Source organism: Salmo salar, chromosome 11 (genome assembly GCF_965601325.2).
Source record: "Salmo salar chromosome 11, fSalSal1, whole genome shotgun sequence".
NCBI lineage: Eukaryota > Metazoa > Chordata > Actinopteri > Salmoniformes > Salmonidae > Salmo > Salmo salar.
The window spans coordinates 50,529,720-50,546,146 of record NC_138301.1 but is presented as its reverse complement, the minus strand read 5'-3'; the positions used below and the strand labels follow the sequence as shown (position 1 = coordinate 50,546,146).

The following is a 16,427-nucleotide window of genomic DNA, read 5'->3' as shown; positions in this document are numbered from 1 at the left end:
TCAACACACTCCACTAGGAGTCACACCAACACACCACACTAGGAGTCACACCCCTATAGGAGTCACATCAACACACCCCACTAGGAGTCACACCCAACTAGGAGTCACATCAACACACCCCACTAGGAGTCAGATCAACACACCCCACTAGGAGTCACACCAACACACCCCACTAGGAGTCACACCCCTCTAGGAGTCATATCAACACACCCCACTAGGAGTCACATCAACACACCCCACTGGAGTCACATCAACACACCCCACTAGGAGTCACATCAACACACCCCACTAGGAGTCACACCAACACACCCCACTAGGAGTCACACCCCACTAGGAGTCATATCATCACACCCCACTAGGAGTCACATAAACACACCCCACTGGAATCACATCAACACACCCCACTAGGAGTCACATCAACACTCCCCACTAGGAGTCACACCAACACACCAAACTAGGAGTCAAACCCCAATAGGAGTGACATCAACACACCCCACTAGGAGTCACACCCCACTTGGAGTCACATCAACACACCCCACTAGGAGTCACATCAACACACCACACTAGGAGTCACCTCAACACACCCCACTAGGAGTCACATAAACACATCCCACTAGGAGTCACATCAACACACCCCACTAGGAGTCACACCACACTAGGAGTCACACCAACACACCCCACTAGGAGTCACACCCCACTAGGAGTCATATCAACACACCCCACTAGGAGTCACATCAACACACCCCACTAGGAGTCACATCAACAAACCCCACTAGGAGTCACACCCCACTGGGAGTCACAGCCCACTAGGAGTCACATCAACACACCCCACTAGGAGTCACATCAATACACCCCACTAGGAGTCACACCAACATACCCCACTAGGAGTCACATCCCACTAGGAGTCATATCAACACACCACACTAGGAGTCACACCAACACACCCCACTAGGAGTCACACCCCACTAGGAGTCATATCAACACACCCCACTAGGAGTCACATCAACACACCCCACTAGGAGTCACATCAACACACCCCACTAGGAGTCACATCAACACACCCCACTAGGAGTCACACCAACACACCACACTAGGAGTCACACCCCAATAGGAGTCACATCACCACCCCCCACTAGGAGTCACACCCCACTTGGAGTCACATCAACACACCCCACTAGGAGTCACATCAACACACCCCACTAGGAGTCACACCCCACTAGGAGTCATATCAACACAACCCACTAGGAGTCACATCAACAAACCCCACTAGGAGTCACACACCACTGGGAGTCACAGCCCACTAGAAGTCACATCAACACACCACACTAGGAGTCACACCCCACTAGGAGTCATATCAACACACCCCACTGGAGTCACATCAATACACCCCACTAGGAGTCACACCAACATACCCCGCTAGGAGTCACATCCCACTAGGAGTCATATCAACACACCCCACTAGGAGTCACACCAACACACCCCACTAGGAGTCACACCCCACTAGGAGTCATATCAACACACCCCACTAGGAGTCACATCAACACACCCCACTAGGAGTCACATCAACACACCCCACTAGGAGTCACATCAACACACCCCACTAGGAGTCACACACCACTGGGATTCACAGCCCACTAGAAGTCACATCAACACACCGCACTAGGAGTCACATCAACACACCACACTAGGAGTCACACCCCACTAGGAGTCATATCAACACACCCCACTGGAGTCACATCAATACACCCCACTAGGAGTCACACCAACATACCCCGCTAGGAGTCACATCCCACTAGGAGTCATATCAACACACCCCACTAGGAATCACACCCCACTAGGAGTCATATCAACACACCCCACTAGGAGTCACATCAACACACCCCACTAGGAGTCACATCAACACACCCCACTAGGAGTCACATCAACACACCCCACTAGGAGTCACACCAACACACCACACTAGGAGTCACACCCCAATAGGAGTCACATCACCACACCCCACTAGGAGTCACACCCCACTTGGAGTCACATCAACACACCCCACTAGGAGTCACATCACCACACCCCACTAGGAGTCACACCCCACTTGGAGTCACATCAACACACCCCACTAGGAGTCACATCAACAAACCCCACTAGGAGTCACACACCACTGGGAGTCACAGCCCACTAGAAGTCACATCAACACACCGCACTAGGAGTCACATCAACACACCACACTAGGAGTCACACCCCACTAGGAGTCATATCAACACACCCCACTGGAGTCACATCAACACACCCCACTAGGAGTCACATCAACACACCCCACTAGGAGTCACATCAACACACCCCACTAGGAGTCACACCAACACACCACACTAGGAGTCACACCCCAATAGGAGTCACATCAACACACCCCACTAGGAGTCACACCCCACTTGGAGTCACACCAACACACCCCACTAGGAGTCACACCCCACTAGGAGTCATATCAACACACCCCACTAGGAGTCACATCAACAAACCCCACTAGGAGTCACACACCACTGGGAGTCACAGCCCACTAGAAGTCACATCAACACACCGCACTAGGAGTCACATCAACACACCACACTAGGAGTCACACCCCACTAGGAGTCACATCAACACACCCCACTAGGAGTCACACCCCACTTGGAGTCACACCAACACACGCCACTAGGAGTCACACCCCACTAGGAGTCATATCAACACACCCCACTAGGAGTCACATCAACAAACCCCACTAGGAGTCACACACCACTGGGAGTCACAGCCCACTAGAAGTCACATCAACACACCGCACTAGGAGTCACATCAACACACCACACTAGGAGTCACACCCCACTAGGAGTCACACCAACACACCCTACTAGGAATCACACCAACACACCCCACTAGGAGTCACATCAACACACCCCAATAGGAGTCACACTCCACTAGAAGTCACATCAACACACCCCACTAGGAGTCACACCAACACACCCCACTAGGAGTCACACCCCACTAGGAGTCATATCAACACACCCCACTAGGAGTCACATCAACACACCCCACTGGAGTCACATCAACACACCCCACTAGGAGTCACATCAACACACCCCACTAGGAGTCACACCAACACACCACACTAGGAGTTACACCCCAATAGGAGTCACATCAACACACCCCACTAGGAGTCACACCCCACTTGGAGTCACATCAACACACCCCACTAGGAGTCACATCAACACACCCCACTAGGAGTCACATCAACACACCCCACTAGGACTCACACCCCACTAGGAGTCACATCAACACACCCCACTAGGAGTCACACCCCACTAGGAGTCACATCAACACACCCCACTAGGACTCACACCCCACTAGGAGTCACATCAACACACCCCACTAGGAGTCACATCAACACACCCCACTAGGAGTCACATCAACACACCGCACTAGGAGTCACACCCCACTAGGAGTCACACGGTCACCTACCTTACCTGCTGCTCCCCCTAGGGACAACCCCCCTGGCTAAATACCCAATCTGGCCCTCATACCATCATGGTCACCTAATCATCCCCAACTTACAATTGGCTCATTTATCCCCCTCCTCTCCCTTGTAACTATTCCCCAGGTCATTGCTGTAAATGAGAATGTGTTCTCAGTCAACTTCCTGGTAAAATAAATAATATATATATATATATATATACCTTGAACATATGTACCATGTGGCTCAGTTGGTAGAGCATGGCACTTCCAATGCCAGGGTTGTGGGTTCAATTCCCACGGGGGACCAGTACAAATGAAAACGTATGCAGTCACTACTGTAGTGACTCCGGATAAGAGAGTCTGCTAAATGACTCACTACTGTAAGTGGCTCTGGATAAGAGAATCTGCTAAATGACTCACTACTGTAGTGACTCCTGGAAAAGAGAGTCTGCTAAATGACTCACTACTGTTAGTGGCTCTGGATAAGAGAATCTGCTAAATGACTCACTACTGTAGTGACTCTGGATAAGAGAGTCTGCTAAATGACTCACATGTAAAGGTAAACATCTGACATGTTGCTTATTGGTTGTGTCTTGTGTCTGTCTGTTTTCAGCTGGACCTGAGAAGACTGAGCAGGCCGAACCCTCGACCTCCCAGACCACACCTAAAGAAGAGGAGAAACCAGGCCCGTCAGAGACTCAGACGGTAGAGAGAGGAGAGAGAGGAGAGAGGGGAGAGAGAGAGAGGAGAGAGGAGAAAGCAGGCCCGTCAGAGACTCAGACGGTAGAGAGAGGAGAGAGGAGAGAGGGGAGAGAGAGAGAGGAGAGAGGAGAAACCAGGCCCGTCAGAGACTCAGACGGTAGAGAGAGGGGAGAGAGGAGAGAGAGGAGAGAGGGGATAGAGGAGAGAGAGGAGAAACCAGGCCGTCAGAGACTCAGACGGTAGAGAGAGGAGAGAGGGGAGAGAGAGAGAGGAGAGAGGAGAAACCAGGCCCGTCAGAGACTCAGACGGTAGAGAGAGGGGAGAGAGGAGAGAGAGGAGAGAGGGGATAGAGGAGAGAGAGGAGAAACCAGGCCGTCAGAGACTCAGACGGTAGAGAGAGGAGAGAGGAGAAACCAGACTCGTCAGAGACTCAGACGGTAGAGAGAGGAGAGAGGGGAGAGAGGAGAAACCAGGCTCGTCAGAGAAACAGACGGTAGAGAGAGGAGAGAGGAGAGAGGGGAGAGAGGGGAGAGAGGAGAAACCAGGCTCGTCAGAGACACAGAGGGGAGAGAGGGGAGAGAGAGAGGAGAGAGGAGAAGAGAGGGTGGAGAGATAGGAGAGAGTTAATTCATAACACTACTCTACCCACCACGACCCTTCACCCTCTCTCTTCACTAGGACCAGGGGCCAGCGGGCGCAGGGGGGTCTGACGGCTCAGACAGTGGTGAGGAGGACGAGAGCGAAGAAGAGAGCGAGGATGAGGAAGATGAGGATGATGAAGACAAAGAGGATGATGAGGAAAATAAAGATGAAGAAGAGGAAGAGGGTGAAGAGAATGAGGAACCTCTGTCATTAGAATGGCCAGACACCAGGCGTAAACAGGCCACATATCTTTTTCTCCTACCGATAGTGTTCCCTCTGTGGCTCACTGTGCCCGACGTACGCAACCCAGTACGTATCACCTTCATTTCTGTGTTACATTCACCTCATTTTTGTACTGTGTTTGTGTCCTGCAGTGGCCAAAATGTAGAACACAAAATACCTTCTAATGTATGTTGATATGAGCTTCCTGTGAGTTCTTCCTCAGGCTTCCAGAAAATACTTTGCCATGACGTTTATTGGTTCCATCACGTGGATCGCTGTGTTCTCCTATCTAATGGTCTGGTGGGCACATCAGGTACCACTCTGGTTGGATTTTAGATCACATGACTGCCATCTTGTTTAGAAACTATTAGTCCAGTCCTTCTTTGACTCAGACCAGGATTTAATCAGATCAGCGATAACCCGAGGTAACAGACAGACCCGAGGTAACAGACAGACCCGAGGTAACAGACAGACCCGAGGTAACAGACAAACCCGTAGTTTATAGTTGTTTTTGTTTAGGTGATTTGGGAGGTGTAACTACGTAGGAGCTGTCAAATCAGTGAGCGGTTGCTCTTGTTGTCATGGTCACAAAACCACACCCATCCTTATATCTCCCCCATATTAGAAGTTCAGAATGAGAAGGTGTAGCGCCGCTATATAGAAATAATGACACTCAAATTGAAAATCATTAAACCAAATAGCAAGGATGTAGATCAGCCTAATGAAGGTATAGATTACATCACACATTTTAGTGTTTGAGTTTAACACGGCTGCAGGGGATTTCTATTAGTGCATCCAATGGCAATGTCCACGATAGGTCTAACGATAGGTCTAACAATAGGTCTAACGATGAGTCTAACGATAGGTCTAACGATAGGTATCATGATAGGTATAACGATAGGTATAACGATGAGTCTAACGATAGGGCTAACGATAGGTCTAACGATAGGTCTAACGATAGGTCTAACGATAGGTATCGCGATAGGTCTAACGATGAGTCTAACGATGAGTCTAACGATGAGTCTAACGATAGGGCTAACGATAGGTATAACGATAGGGCTAACGATGAGTCTAACGATAGGTCTAACGATAGGTCTAACGATGAGTCTAACGATGAGTCTAACGATAGGTCTAACGATAGGTCTAACGATGAGGCTAACGATAGGTATAACGATAGGTATAACGATAGGTATAACGATAGGGCTAACGATGAGTCTAACGATATGTCTAACGATAGGTATCACGATAGGTATAACGATAAGTCTAACGATAGGGCTAACGATAGGTCTAACGATAGGTCTAACGATAGGTCTAACGATAGGTATCACGATAGGTCTAACGATAGGTCTAACGATAGGTCTAACGATGAGGCTAACGATAGGTCTAACGATAGGTCTAACGATAGGGCTAACGACAGGGCTAACGACAGGTATAACGACAGCTAACGATAGGGCTAACGATAGGGCTAACGATAGGTCTAACGATATGGCTAACAATAGGTGTAACAATAGGTCTAACGATAGGGCTAAAGATAGGTCCATCGATAGGCATAACGATAGGTCTAACGATAGTTCTAACGTCGGGAGCCTCTTGGGGTTTTGACATCTCCAACGCAGTAACACTTCCAACACCACCTACTATAAACAAAAGCAATGATGAGCTACGGTTATCTTGGGTTAACGCTGGTCTGGTTGAATCCTGGCCTCCGTCTACACTCGGGATGAACAACGGATATGCTATGTATTTGTCTATGAATTACATTTTGATAGATGTATTGACTGACTGTTGGCTCCCTAGATGGGTGAGACTGATTGATTTATTGACTGACTGTTGGCTCCCTAGGTGTGTGAGACTGATTGGTTGATTGACTGACTGTTGGCTCCCTAGGTGTGTGAGACTGATTGGTTGATTGACTGACTGTTGGCTCCCTAGGTGGGTGAGACCATAGGCATCTCAGAGGAGATCATGGGCCTGACCATCCTGGCAGCAGGCACCTCCATCCCTGACCTCATCACTAGTGTCATCGTGGCCCGTAAAGGACTAGGAGACATGGCTGTGTCCAGCTCAGTGGGATCTAACATCTTTGATATCACTATGGGGTTAGTATATACCACTATAACTACAGAGATATCACTATGGGGTTAGTATAGACCACTATCACTACAGAGATATCACTATGGGGTTAGTATAGACCACTATCACTACAGAGATATCACTATGGGGTTAGTATAGACCACTATCACTACAGAGATATCACTATGGGGTTAGTATAGACCACTATCACTACAGAGATATCACTATGTGTCACGAAATTTGTTGTGGTGTTACAGGGAAGACCAAAATGCAGCGGGTATATGGATACTCATTCTTTTAATGAAAAATGTGAAGCATCCACAGAACAAAAAACAAAACAATAAACAGTACTCACGACTCACAACAGTGTAGCAGGCTCAATAACGCAGTGCTCACAAACAATTCCCCACAAACACACAGACAAACACACCCAACTAATATAGGACTTCCAATCAAAGGCAACACCACACAGCTGCCTTCAATTGGAAGTCCACCCCGATTAACTCTACATAGAAACACCCAACCTAGACAGAACATAGAAAACACAACTTCTTCTGCCACGCCCTGACCAAAACTTATACACCTACTCCACCTGCTGGTCAGGACGTGACATTACCCCCCCCTAAAGGTGCAGACCCCGAATGCACCTTCAAAAGAAAAAACACAGAACACCCAAAACAACCCGAAAAAAAATCCCCCTAACTACAGGGAGGGAAGGGAGGGTGGCTGCCGTCAACGACGGCACTGTGCTACACCCCCCCTCCCCAACCCACCTATGTTGGAGGCGGCTCAGGTGCGGGACGTGGACCCCGCTCCATCCTCGTCGTTGCCCACTTCGGTAGCGCCCCTGGCTGCTCCGGAAGACTAGTAGGCGCACCTGACTTCGCCCGACTGGCGGGCGACTCTTGCCGTGACCGGCTGGCAGGTGTCTCTGACTGTGGCCAGCTGGCGGGCCACTCTGGCTGATCCGGGCAGTCTGGCCGCTCTGGCAGCTCTGGGCAGTCTGGCCGCTCTGGCTGATCCGGGCAGTCTGGCCGCTCTGGCTGATCTGGGCAGTCTGACCGCTCTGGCAGCTCCGGGCAGTCTGGCCGCTCTGGCAGCTCCGGGCAGTCTGGCCGCTCTGGCAGCTCCGGGCAGTCTGGCCGCTCTGGCAGCTCCGGGCAGTCTGGCCGCTCTGGCATCTCCGGGCAGTCTGGCCGCTCTGGCATCTCCGGCCAGTCTGGCGGCCCTGGCATCTCCGGGCAGTCTGGCGGCCCTGGCGGCTCCTGACTGGCGGGCGGCCCTGGCGGCTCCTGACTGGCGGGGGGCCCTGGCGGCTCCTGACTGGCGGGCGGCCCTGGCGGCTCCTAACCGGCGGGGGGCCCTGGCGACTCCTGACCGGCGGGGGGCCCTGGCGACTCCTGACTGGCGGGGGGCCCTGGCGACTCCTGACTGGCGAGGGGCCCTGGCGACTCCTGACTGGCGGGGGGCCCTGGCGACTCCTGACTGGCGGGGGGCCCTGGCGACTCCTGACTGGCGGGGGGCCCTGGCGACTCTTGACTGGCGGGGAGCCCTGGCGACTCTTGACTGGCGGGGAGCCCTGGCGACTCTTGACTGGCGGGGAGCCCTGGCGACTCTTGACTGGCGGGGCTGGACTGACGCACTAGAAGCCTTGTGCGTGGAGCTGGTACTGGACGTGCCAGCCCAGAGACACGCACCTCAAGGCTAGTGCGTGTAACGGGAAACACCGGACCGTAGAGGCGCACTGGCGGTCTAAAGCGCAGGGTTGGCATCACCCCTGCTGGCTCGATGCCTACTTTCCCCTGGCACATGCGGGGTGCTGGTACTGAGCATACTGGCCTGAAAATACCAGGCCTTATCATAGCACCTACCCCAAAGCACGGGACCTGTCCAGTCTGTTTGCCTCTAAAAAGGGTACGGGGCGCTGGCCTGGGTCTCCAGTCTTGCCCCGTCAAACAGCCCTTGTGCCCCCCCCTAAAAAATTATTGGGGGTGCCTCTCGGGCTCCCTTACCAGTCGTTCTCCCCAGTCCTCGCCAGAATTATTCCGCTGCTTGGTCCTGGTTTGGTGGAGTATTCTGTCACGAAATTTGTCGTGGTGTTGCAGGGAAGACCAAAATGCAGCGGGTATATGGATACTCATTCTTTTAATGAAAAATGTGAAGCATCCACAGAACAAAAAACAAAACAATAAACAGTACTCATGACTCACAACAGTGTAGCAGGCTCAATAACGCAGTGCTCACAAACAATTCCCCACAAACACACAGACAAACACACCCAACTAATATAGGACTTCCAATCAAAGGCAACACCACACAGCTGCCTTCAATTGGAAGTCCACCCCAATTAACTCTACATAGAAACACCCAACCTAGACAGAACATAGAAAACACAACTTCTTCTGCCACGCCCTGACCAAAACTTATACACCTACTCCACCTACTGGTCAGGACGTGACACTATGGGGTTAGTATAGACCACTAGAACTACAGAGATATCACTATGGGGTTAGTATAGACCACTATCACTACAGAGATATCACTATGGGGTTAGTATAGACCACTATAACTACAGAGATATCACTATGGGGTTAGTATAGACCACTATAACTACAGAGATATCACTATGGGGTTAGTATAGACCACTGTAACTACAGAGATATCACAATGAACTGTGTACCGTTGTCTGTAGTAAACGATCAAGGCAATTTGTGTTACTACTCTCAAAAGTGATTGTCTCTGTCTCCACCCCTCCTCTCTCTGTCTATCACTCTCCCTCTCTACATCCCTCTGTCTCCACCCCTCCTCTGTCTCTCTCTCTCCCTCTCTACATCCCTCTGTCTCCACCCCTCCTCTCGCTCTCTCTCTACATCCCTCTGTCTCCACCCCTCCTCTCTCTGTCTCTCACTCTCCCTCTCTACATCCCTCTGCCTCCACCCCTCCTCTCGCTCTCTCTCTACATCCCTCTGTCTCCACCCCTCCTCTATCTGTCTCTCACTCTCCCTCTCTACATCCCTCTGCCTCCACCCCTCCTCTCGCTCTCTCTCTACATCCCTCTGCCTCCACCCCTCCTCTCTCTCCCTCTCTACATCCCTCCACCCCTCCTCTCCCTCTTCCTCTCTACGTCCCTCCAGACTGCCTGTCCCATGGTTGATCTTCTCGGCGATGCAAGGCGGTGTACCGGTGGCGGTGAACTCCAATGGTCTGTTCTGTGCCATCGTGCTCCTCTTCGTCATGCTCCTCTTCGTCATCGTCAGCATCGCGGCGTGTCGGTGGAAGATGAGCCGTGTTCTGGGCTTCACCATGTTCATGCTTTACTTCGTGTTCCTGGTGCTCAGTGTGATGCTGGAAGACCGTATTATTATCTGCCCCGTCTCCATCTGAGGTCAGACACCATTATGTTAGCTTCAGGAACGGTTATTTTTTTACTAAAATGAAACTGTATATGTTGTACTGTACAGAGCATTATGGGTACTGTAGTACATCATATTACAATGAGGAGGGAGGAAAAAAAGAGGCGTGTCAGGAAGTCCTTTAAATAATAACCTCCAAACTGTATCGTTGTCAGTCACTAACATTCACGGCTATCACGGTATAGGGGGTTAGGGTTAGAGATTCCCTAGTGTTACTGTTCACAGAGGTGATTGTGTTGTCTATGTTGAGCCACGTATTGTTGAATCAGTGGACACCTCCGTGGCTGGACTATTGCTGGTCTCTTTCACCAGAATGACGTGCAGCAGTAGAGTTTGTCTGTCCACAACTACTGAAGAGAGACACAGTAATTGTAGAAGTTGTCCAGCCACACACACACATCCATTTTAGTGTTCATCCATGTAAAAATGTCAATACAGTCATTTCTTTTAGAGTAAAAAAAAAACGACAACAAAAATGGTTTATCAGGTGCAGAGAGGTACAGCAGCTTGAGTTGTAATGTAATGATTCTGTGTCTAGAAAACCCAGGAATGGTGTAGTGCAGTTACACGACCCATATGTAAACCCAGGAATGGTGTAGTGCAGTTAAACGACCCATATGAAAACCCAGGAATGGTGTAGTGCAGTTACACGACCCATATGTAACCATTACTTCATTAACTGTCAGCATTGTAGTGTCATGTGTTATGTATGTATGCAATACACTTGTGTGGGTCAGATGGATGCAAAGAGAATGTATTGATGTATACTAAACTATCCATATGTTGTACTTACAATCCATGCTGCAATTAAATCATTTTTTAAATAATATTCAATAAAAGGTGTAGTGTTGATTGGTTAATTATGTTGTATGAAAACAAATGTTCTGGGATCATTTAAAACTGAAGCCAGGATTCAATCAAAAGGTGCATTATCAAATAAATATATACAACAAAGTGTGTGGTGGACAACGTGTCTTTCAAAGACACTTTTCCCCGGCGTTCACAAAGATCGTGTTCGCTGTCAAGGCTGTGGATGTCGGTTTAAGCATAAATCCCAGACGTGATTTAATCCCAGTGTAGAAACACACAGGATTGGCCACGGTATAAGTGATTTTATTTCCAGTCCGAGACAACTCTGAAGATCCAGTCAACAGTACATTATTCATCTCATCATCAGATCCACAGACCCATCATACACAGCTGTAAACAACACTAGGAACATTTTACAAAATGTCTTCTCTACGAAGAGCAGATCAAACGTTATACATTGACCTAAATACAATGACACATTTTGTTTGGACATTTCCTTCTACATGACTAATAACCTTCTAGAGCTCTATTCAGTCTGTAGAACTGAAGCGTGAGAGATTCTGTGATTGAAATGTAAAGGTCATTTCCCATGGAGCGGCCATACGCACCGTTTACCGTCAATGCACTCTCTGCTAAAGCAGGAACACAGCCTTTACATTTCAATCACCCTGCAAAACTGAACTTCCGCCACGCGGATTGAATAGAGCACTTCATCTGCAGAGATTGACAACAAAACGATTTAAAGCTGTTGACACTGCTGATATTCATGAGTGATATTTTTGACAGTCCAGGTCTCTCTCTTAACCGTTTGGTTGGTTGGTAACAATCTTTAGCTTTCAAAGTAGCCACGTCCGTTTCATGTTTGCATAGTAGCGCTATTCTGCGATTGGTGCTCTCAGCTGTCAATCATTGAAGTGGCCAGCTCTCATTGGACCCTTCTTGACAGAGGTCCTCTTCTAGCCAATGACATCAGTCTGTTGTTACATTGTAATTGGAGGTCACCGGTGTGCCTCACTTTAGGTAAGATGACTGGTGACGTTCCGTCTACATTGTAGTCGGCCAGGATTGGTGTTTAACGTATCTGTTAAAAGGGGGGGACATTATGACATCATAAAAGGTACTTCAATGATTTCATTTTTTACATTTACATTTTAGTCATTTAGCGGACGCTCTTATCCAGAGCGACTTACAGTAGTGAATGCATACATTTCATCCATTTATTATTTTTTATTTTTTTCCCGTACTGGTCCGCCGTGGGAATCGAACCCACAACCCTGGCGTTACAAACACCATGCTCTACCAACTGAGCCACACGGGACCGATTTCATTCTGAATTGGAAGTATTTTCCCTGGCGAGAGAGAGGTGTTGCTGCGTACTTCAACATGGGAGGATTTTCAAGTGTTTACCTGGTCAAGTGGACTCAACGGTTGTTCTCCACTCACACAACTGAAAGCATCATAATCTATGTTCAGGTGCATAAAATCACCAAACATGATTTAAAATGAACTGAAGACAATACATGGCCAAAGGCTGGACTTGGTATCATCAGTATAACAGGCCAGGTATAAACAGCTATGTCATCATAGCCACTGTACCGAGGTCCTGATACCTCAACCTCTTCTTTCATTTCCCCCAAATAAAGGTTTTGACTGCATGTCATGTGCCACTGAACATTCAGTTGTGCTGCTGAACAATGAACCCAACGTAGGTTGTTACTCATATAGTACCTTGTATGGAAGAAAAACACAACACTGTATACAGTATATAGATGAACATAGACATAGGATCATATCTAAAGCTTTTGAGGATGTAGCAAGTTATTGAACGGCGTTGTGTCGGCCTGACATCCTTAACGTGGGTTAGAAACCAGATCTGAACTGGCCTCCGGTTTGGGAATACAACTTGTGACTGGAGTGACTCAGTCAGAGTCGGGCTCAATTCCATTTCAAATTGGTCAATTTAGAAAGTAAACCAAATTCCAAATTGAAAAGCATTGAAGAGAATTGACTGGAATTGAAATGGAATGAACCCCAACTCTGGATTTACCGACACATCAATGGTATGAATCATTCTTACTGAACCCCAACTCTGGACTTATAGCTCCTTAACAGAACTAGACTGAACTAAAATATAAACGCAACATGCAACACTTTCAAAGATTTTACTGAGTTACAGTTCATAGAAGGAAATCAGTCAATTAAAATAAATTCATTTAGGCCCTAATCTATGTATTTCACATGACTGGGTAGAGGCGCAGCCATGGGTGGGCCTGGGAGGGCATAGGCCCACCCACTTGGAAGCCAAGTCCACCCACTGGGGAGCCTGGTTCAGCCAAACAGAATACTTTTTTTCCCCACAAAAGGGTTTTATTACACACAGAAATACTCCTCAGCACCCCTCTCCTCCTCCTCAGACGATCCCGCAGGTGAAGAAGCCGGATGTGGAGGTCCTGGGCTGGCGTGGTTACATGTGGTTGTGAGGCTGGTTGGATGTACTGCCAAAGTCTCTGAAATTACGTTGGAGGCGGCTTACGGTAGAGAAATGAACATTCAATTCTCTGGAAACAGCTCTGTTGGACATTCCTGCAGTCAGCATGCAAATTGCACGCTTCCTCAAAACTTGAGGTATCTGTGGCATTCTGTTGTGTGACAAAACGGCGCATTTTAGTGGCCTTTAATTGTCCCCAGCACAAGGTGCACTTGTGTAATGATCATGCTGTTTAATCAGCTTCTTGATTTGGATTATCTTGGCAAAGGATAAACAAATTTGGATGTAAACAAATTTGTGCGCAAAATTTGATTTGAGAGAAATAAGCTTTTTGTGTGTATGGAACATTTCTGGGATCTTTTATTTCAGCAAACATGGGCCCAACACTTTACATGTTGCGTTTATATTTTTGTTCAGTATATACACTGTACCATCGTACCGTTTTGGATTATTCTTTTTTGGTTCTAAAACACATAAATTAAAATCTAAAAAAGGTTTTTGAAGGGGAACAGACAGTTACCTCAAAACTATTGAACAACCAATACTTTCCTTGTAAATTCCCTGTCATAACCCATTCTTCACAGTTTATAACACCTGAAGAGAAGCCCACACGTATAGGTGGTACAGAGAATATGAAAGGGCATGAAACACGGAACCTACTGTCTTGTAGAAATATTCCCTCCATATATCAAAAGGGTAACTACATGTTCTTAACAGTACACAGAGGTCCTCAAAGGTACTCCAACTTTAACTTGAAGGTACTTTAAAAGGTACTTCACTTTAACTTGAAGGTACTTTAAAAAGGTACTTTCACTTTAATGATATTAATACTGATATCTGAGGAGCCGATTCATACAGCATGTTGTGCCAAAGATGTCAAAGTCTGTTTTACAGTCGCACATTACTTTAAAAACAGAAACAGTGGTCAATCAGTTTTGTAAACGTCAAAGTATTCGACTCAGTATGGGTATTTCTGTAATAGATATTTATATTTTGTTGATCAAACGAATCAATCCATACTCGGGATACGTCTTGTCAACAACAACATCTGTTGTACAGTGCAGCGGAAATTGAGTATTTATCGCAACATTTTGGCAGTTTTAAAGCGACTTTAGTTGTTTTGAGTGAATCTTTGAATGCCCTCACTGATACAATACTTCAAACCAGCTTAGTTCAGTTTACGATGGACATTAGAGTGGTACAGTAACAGGTACAGTTACACTACTCACTGTAAATACTACTAGATCTTTCTAACAGCCATAAACCACAGGATGACAGGAATGGATGTTTAACCTGACATGAAGACAGTACATCCATCAACTACAGGAGGACAGGAATGGATGTTTAACCTGACATGAAGACAGTACATCCATCAACCACAGGAGGACAGGAATGGATGTTTAACCTGACATGAAGACAGTACATCCATCAACCACAGGAGGACAGGAATGGATGTTTAACCTGACATGAAGACAGTACATCCATCAACCACAGGAGGACAGGAATGGATGTTTAACCTGACATGAAGACAGTACATCCATCAACCACAGGAGGACAGGAATGGATGTTTAACCTGACATGAAGACAGTACATCCATCAACCACAGGAGGACAGGAATGGATGTTTAACCTGACATGAAGACAGTATATCCATCTAAACAAATAAAACAGACTAAAATAAATAAAAGGCTTACTTTGTATAAATAGAATTCAAGTTAAGTAAAATATTGCTTATATTAGTCTCTATATTTGACTATATAATACAAATGTTGTTTTATAAAAGGTCCCTACTACTACTGTCGTATATAAAGTACATTTTGTATTTTATGTAACAATTTGTACAAGATTTCTTAAAACATAAGTACCCCGAAATAGAACACGTCAAAATGTGTGAAACCGTTGTTAAGTTAATGAGTATGATCTCCCTCCATCCAGAGTGGTATGTCCAGAACCTTCTACAACCAGCTGATGACATGGGATTTTAAAAACATCCCTTTTGTGAGACTAGTCAGACTACATAATAACACCCTGGTCGGTCAGCTCCGTTAGTCTCTGGTCAGCCCCGTCACATCTCTCACAGGTGACGGACATGACCCAAAACGTCACGCTGTCAACAAGCTCACATTCTGGAAGTCTTTCTAAAGGGATTCCTGAGCTCGTCTTTAAAGCAACCCTCAGTCTTCTTTGGGAAAGCCACCGTTGTAATACATGGATTTTATACAGCGCTTTTCATGGACACAAAGATCTCTTGAACCCTACCCACGTGTGTTACCCACGGCTGTGCTATGCTGAGTGACGGAGGTGACTGGCCGGGTGGAGGCTGAGGTGTCGGACGTAAAGGGGTCAGAGTTCAGAGGTACGGCTCTCCGAAGGTCTTGCGACACTCCATGACCCCAGTGCTGGGCGGACGGTCGCAGTTGTGCGTCAGCTTCACCAGGTTGGGGCTGAGGTGGTCGTATGCCATCTTGTATTCACGGTCAAAAGCGTCTGGAGGGAGGAGTGAGGCGAGATTAACACATCGATGTTTAACACTGATTTAAATGTCATTTAAACTGAAGACCTTCTAGTGAAAGCGCTGCAGTACACTGCAGGAGCATTCAACAG

At 47.6% G+C, this 16,427-nt stretch overlaps 2 protein-coding genes and 1 non-coding gene across 4 annotated transcripts in view; 1 reads left to right on the top strand and 2 right to left on the bottom strand.

The window, feature by feature from the left end:
- LOC106587942 (sodium/potassium/calcium exchanger 1) overlaps nt 1-11,346 on the top strand; it is a 340,340-nt gene extending 328,994 nt beyond the window's left edge. For both annotated transcript variants that reach the window (XM_045689674.2, XM_045689673.2), the window contains 5 exons: nt 4,088-4,179; nt 4,855-5,127; nt 5,264-5,353; nt 6,973-7,139; nt 10,248-11,346. In XM_045689674.2, coding sequence (XP_045545630.1) covers nt 4,088-4,179; nt 4,855-5,127; nt 5,264-5,353; nt 6,973-7,139; nt 10,248-10,497 — 872 coding nt within the window. In that variant the 3' untranslated portion in view covers nt 10,498-11,346. The remainder of the gene's footprint in view (nt 1-4,087; nt 4,180-4,854; nt 5,128-5,263; nt 5,354-6,972; nt 7,140-10,247) is intronic.
- A 277-nt stretch (nt 11,347-11,623) lies between these two features.
- LOC106562848 (C-myc promoter-binding protein) overlaps nt 11,624-16,427 on the bottom strand; it is a 359,426-nt gene continuing 354,622 nt past the window's right edge. Inside the window, exon 31 of the mRNA XM_082957549.1 lies at nt 11,624-16,310. Within this exon, the coding sequence (XP_082813675.1) occupies nt 16,174-16,310 (137 nt within the window). The 3' untranslated portion in view covers nt 11,624-16,173. The remainder of the gene's footprint in view (nt 16,311-16,427) is intronic.
- trnat-ugu (transfer RNA threonine (anticodon UGU)) lies at nt 12,572-12,654 on the bottom strand. The gene has a single exon. It is a non-coding gene; the product is annotated as a tRNA-Thr (tRNA).